The 5,152-nt window shown below is 29.5% G+C and overlaps 1 protein-coding gene and 1 pseudogene across 2 annotated transcripts; one reads left to right on the forward strand and one right to left on the reverse strand.

The window, feature by feature from the left end:
• LOC106340956 (protein CENTRORADIALIS-like) lies at positions 1 to 1,917 on the reverse strand. 2 transcript variants are annotated; one of them, XM_013779777.1, is made up of 4 exons: positions 1,604 to 1,917; positions 903 to 964; positions 768 to 808; positions 1 to 443 (listed from the first exon to the last, which is right to left on the reverse strand). In XM_013779777.1, the coding sequence occupies exons 1-4, from the start codon at positions 1,763 to 1,765 to the stop codon at positions 223 to 225; spliced, it is 486 nt and encodes a 161-aa protein (XP_013635231.1). In that variant the 5' UTR covers positions 1,766 to 1,917; the 3' UTR covers positions 1 to 222. The 2 variants fall into 2 exon arrangements, with proteins under 2 accessions (XP_013635231.1, XP_013635230.1); XM_013779776.1 differs by having other exon boundaries at positions 1,562 to 1,917.
• Positions 1,918 to 2,298: 381 nt separating this feature from the next.
• The window catches only part of LOC106338257, a 5,324-nt pseudogene continuing 2,470 nt past the window's right edge, over positions 2,299 to 5,152 (forward strand).

Genomic DNA, 5,152 nt, shown 5'->3' on the forward strand with positions numbered 1-5,152 from the left:
TTACCACCTAGTGTTTATACATTAAAATACCAAAAATATCCATCAACATATTTAATAGACAATAACAAGAAAAAGCAAGCTTATTCAAATCACAAACAGTACAATACACACATATATGAACATGATAATATAGAGCTTCCCGTAACTAGGATGTAGAATGGATGGAACAACCGATATTGTCCGGGAACGGAGAAAGCTAGTTATGGCCACGGCGGAAGTCAGTCAACGGCATCTAGCGGCGGTCTCACGCTGACAGTTGAAGAAAACTGCTGCAACGGGTAGACCGAGATCATTATCGTGTGCAAACATACGAGTGTTGAACTGGTCTCTGTAAGACGGCACAGAGACAACACTTCCCCTACGGTTCTGCTTGAAAAGCAAGTACACAAATCGGTGGATCCCTATGTTTGGCCGAGGCATTTCGTACCCTACTATTTCATTTCCTGTTTTGTAGTTGACAATGTATATATGAAACTTAATTATTTGTGTCGTCTATAATTCACACACGGCGGTAACACTAACACAAACAAATAGATCACAAGTCCAGATCATATCAAACTAATTAAGAGTGCATAATTATATACGTAGTTATTTTTCTTTTTGCTATTTTAGTTATTTTTATACTAAAATGAATTTAGACGTGGATTATAACTAGTCCGTAACACTAATACAAACAATAAGGTTACAAATTTGGATCATATATGAAATAAAGAATGCATAGTTATATGTTATGACATTTGTCTGATTTGAGAGTAAATATGACTTACCAAATGTCACGTCGGTTGTCCCTGGGATATCGGTAACAATCCTGAGAATGATCATTTTACAAAAAAACTCGTATATTTTATGCATCAATGATAAATCACATGTCTCTTAAAAAACTGAAAATAGAATATTTTTACCAGTGCAAATGCTCCCTGAGATAAGGATCACTAGGTCCTGGGACATCAGGATCAGTCATGACCTGTTTCGAATATTCGACATTCATGAATATATCTACACGTGACACATCTATATACAAAAATAAACATATAACACACATGCATTCGCAACACATAATATATAGTCTGCTAGCGCGTAACGTTTTTTAAAAAGACACTGATATAAACTATATATTACCGAAAAACTAAAATGAATATGAGAAAATAAGAAGAATTTGAAATAGTTTTTAATGAACCATCACGGTACAATATATTCATAACTACTCTACCACAAAATTCTTCATAAAACTAAATTCAGTATTTTTACTTTCGGGATCGATGAATAACTGATTTTTGGTTATTTTTTTGCAAATAAGTTAAAAATAATTTGGCAGTTTATATCTTAAACTAGCTAGAGTTATTTTAAAAGTAAGCAGGTAAGTGGTATTTTGTAAAAAGTACCTAGATTTGTTGCAAGTCTTTACAAAAACAAGAGGGGACAAAAGGTGTGTGCATTACATAAAGAGCAATAGAGGGAGAAAGTTATATATATTTAGAAATTTTCGAAAAAAAAAATATTTTCAAGAAGTTATATCAAAAAAGTTATTTTCAAGAAGTTATATGTGATGCACTATGCGTACCAAAGTGAAGAATGACCTCATGTCACCCCCATGAACTTCAACCTTTGGTTTGTTTGTAACTGCAGAAGGGAAAAGTTCATGGCCATTGTAGACTTGCTTATCGCAGTTATAAGTCACAGTCATTTTCACTGCCTGCAAACAACTGTCCACAACGTCTCCGATCACTCTTCCAACCATAAGTGGGTCTGCTGAAACCCGGGCCATCTCGATTGCTTCTTTAAGAGTACAGAAGAAACAAAAAATAAGTTTGAAAGATTAAACGTTTAAGAATAAGGAAATAGTGTTTGATAGGATTGTGTGTATGTGCTGGTGTGGGGATAGACAAGTTTGAGCTTGCTTTGGGCCGGGTGATCGGATTTGTTAATGCTGATTTAATGAAGACATAAAATCAGAACAACATGTACGTACTTATAGGATTTAAGAGAATAAGTGTCATTGTGAATTTGATTTGACGTCTTCTAGATCCCCACACCAACACATACACACAAGACGTCATCCACTAAAAATGTATGAGTTGGCCTTTTACGAAAACAACAACCTTTTTTTTTTTTTTTAAGCAACAACAGCAACCTTTTTAAAAGTCTACATAGATGGCATCCACTAAAAATGTGAGTAAATTTGCAGATGTATCAAGTTTATTAAACTAGGTTGGCCCAAATAAAATGTAAGTTTAGATTTTTGGAAGGAGGCAAGTATTCTGTATTCACATGAAAATTGATAATCTCCAAAATAACGTAATGGATTACGTGATGGCAGTTCAGTAAATCAGTAATGTTGTACCTAAATTTGTATTATAAATCTAAGATATTATTCTTGTAGTAAGATAATTCATGGAAAATCTTAGAAAAAAATTAAAACTAGTAGCCAAGTTATTTCATTTCTACTTTCAATTGATTATAATCACATGGCTGTAAGAGAATATCAGCATTCGGGAAAAAAAAAAAAAAGAGAAACGCAATATGTTGATGTTCTTCTCTAGCCATTATTTAAACAGAAGTCGAATCCTTTTTATCTGAATTTTAAATTTAGTTCGTATTTTTGGTTGGAGTTTTAGTAAGTTAAGAAAATTAAATTATATTTTATATTTATTCATGAAAACATTTTCATAGATCATCGAAATATCCGTCGGAATATCTATTGCGAGGATGAAAGACATCTAAGTACATAAAATTAATGATAGAAATCTATTGTAGAAGTGATATATAATATTTTCTAATTAGAAAAACTTATTTTATTGTTCAATTAGGATTTACCTCATTTGTAACTATAAAAATGTATTGTATTCATTACGATAACTAACAAAAATTAATAGTATCATATAAGTGAAACACAACTAAAATGAACACTATGTATAAAAATTATGTCAAAATCATAATTTAAAAATATTTTATGATGATAATTTACCATAAACAAATTGTATGTTAAAATATATATTTTAAATTATTCTGAATAGTTAGATGTTAAATTCACATAGTTTAGTAGACTCTACTAAACCTAAAATAATCATATACACTAGTAGACTTCAAATAAAGCCTCATAATCCAAAAGCTAATTTCACTTACTAATCAAAAACTTTTAACGAGTCTCTTTATTAATTTTTAATTTATATTCTTCAAAATATTAATATTTAGAATTTCTAACTTATTAATTTTTGATTAGATATTTTTTTCAATTTAATTACAAGATAATTATGGTGTAGAATTCATTTAATTTTTACTTACTAAGTAGGAATTTTCTTTAGTTTCAGACCTTACAAAGTTAAAATCGTAAAAATAGATTCTTAGGTTGACAAAAAAAAAGATTCATATTTTTTTAGAAACGGGAGGGTGATTATAATTTATTACCCTTTTAGATTACTTTTACATTTAATGGAATAAGAAGTTTTGTTTTTTACTAGCCTTTTGTCATCTTTTTTTGTTTTTTGATTTTATGTTATTTTTGGCAAATTCCTCTAGTTTTTGTAAGTATTTCAAAAATCTTGCGTAATGAAATTTTCGTTGGAATTAATATTTCTTCTTTTTAAATTTTAACTACGTATTTTTGAAAAAATATCATTTCATGGTCTTGTTATCACTTTTCTGTCTTTGAGAACGATGACACATTGATTTGGTTCTTGACTAAGTTTTGTTTAGAACTAATTCCTGGAAATTTCAGGAAATGTATAAAGAAAGGAACCTTATCTATTTCAAGTGTCAGTGTCCACCCATAAATCACATCTCTCGTTGTTCAGTGTTTCTCCATCTGAAAGATTAAAGAAAGACAGAAACTTCAAGTGTCAGTATTCTGTTTCTAAATCAAAACGTCCTTTTGCAATAAAGGCAATAAGAAAATTAAAAAGGTTACAAATTTGAAATGTGAGGAAAAGCAATATATTCTCTGTTAGATGTATGGATGTACTGCAAAGAACATATCCTAAAACAACTAATATTATTCAAACCCTTTACCAAAAAAACAACTAATATTATTCTTTAGACTTACCGTAATTGGAAATTTTAATGTTGGCGACGACCCACAAACCACAATGCGTTTCCTACACATGGAAAGGCTGACAAATTGTGAAAGGTCACTTCAATTTGAGGAATAAAATATTCATTACCTCTATCATCACCCTCTTTCTCAATACCGGTCCAAACATTGTCAACTTTTATTATGACCTGGGAGCATGATTAACCCCGGTCTCTTAATTGAAGTTCTTAGTTTCAAATAACAGACGGTTATCAGTTTTTTTTAGATTTTAACTAAGAAAAGTTAAGAATCATCTCTTAAATAAAAGATATAAAAGCCGTCTCTTAAGCGAAAAGTGTAAAAAAAGGTGTCAAATCATGAGTTAAGAACTCCGGTTAAGAAACCAGGGTTAATCATGTCCTTAGTCAAAATAGAGAGATTGTATGCTAATATGAGAAAATAATAAACAAAAAATACTCAATATAATTTTTTTACAGCCACTTATCCCTTATATATTAATCATAAAGCATTACAACATGTTTTCGTAGCCACGTGTCATCATGAAAATGATTCTTAGAATTGTTAGAAAAATAAATTGGTCCATATAAACATATACTATGTTTTTTATTAAATTAACTATAAAATTAATTAATAGTGTACAAAAGAATATTTTTTATTTCCTTAAATAAAAGTTACGGAATTGCTTAATATGATTAACATATATATGACAATTAATGATTATGAATAATACATATTTGATAACAATTTTTCTAACCTCTCTATTTTTGTTTAATTTTATACTATTAAAAGAAACTAAACAATCACACTAAGCATATAATAAAAAATTAGATTTTTTCTTATATGTTATATTTTGAATTTTTAAAAACGACTATAAATTACTAAAAATTGTGAAAGTCTCACACTGAATATTTTGTGATCAATGGTTTAACTTTTTTTGTTCAAGCAAGATACATATGATCATATATCGTAGGGGTGGATGTTCGGGTTCGTATCGGGTATTTCAGTATGAAAGTATATAACTCGTTCGGGTATTTCTACACTTCGAATCGGGTTCGGTTATTTTATGTTCGGATTCAAATATTTTGAGTCGGGTTCGGATATTTAAATTTTGAAGAAAAAATAAAT

The sequence above is a fragment of the Brassica oleracea genome, chromosome C4 (assembly GCF_000695525.1).
Source record: "Brassica oleracea var. oleracea cultivar TO1000 chromosome C4, BOL, whole genome shotgun sequence".
Classification (NCBI taxonomy): domain Eukaryota; kingdom Viridiplantae; phylum Streptophyta; class Magnoliopsida; order Brassicales; family Brassicaceae; genus Brassica; species Brassica oleracea.

Coding starts and splice junctions, on each gene's coding strand:
- LOC106340956 (XM_013779776.1), bottom strand. CDS start 1,765: ATGGCCCGGGTTTCAGCAGACCCACTTATGGTTGGAAGAGTGATCGGA. Junction 809..902: donor CTCAGGGAGCATTTGCACTG/GTAAAAATATTC, acceptor GATCATTCTCAG/GATTGTTACCGATATCCCAG. Junction 444..767: donor GACAACCGACGTGACATTTG/GTAAGTCATATT, acceptor ACTACAAAACAG/GAAATGAAATAGTAGGGTAC.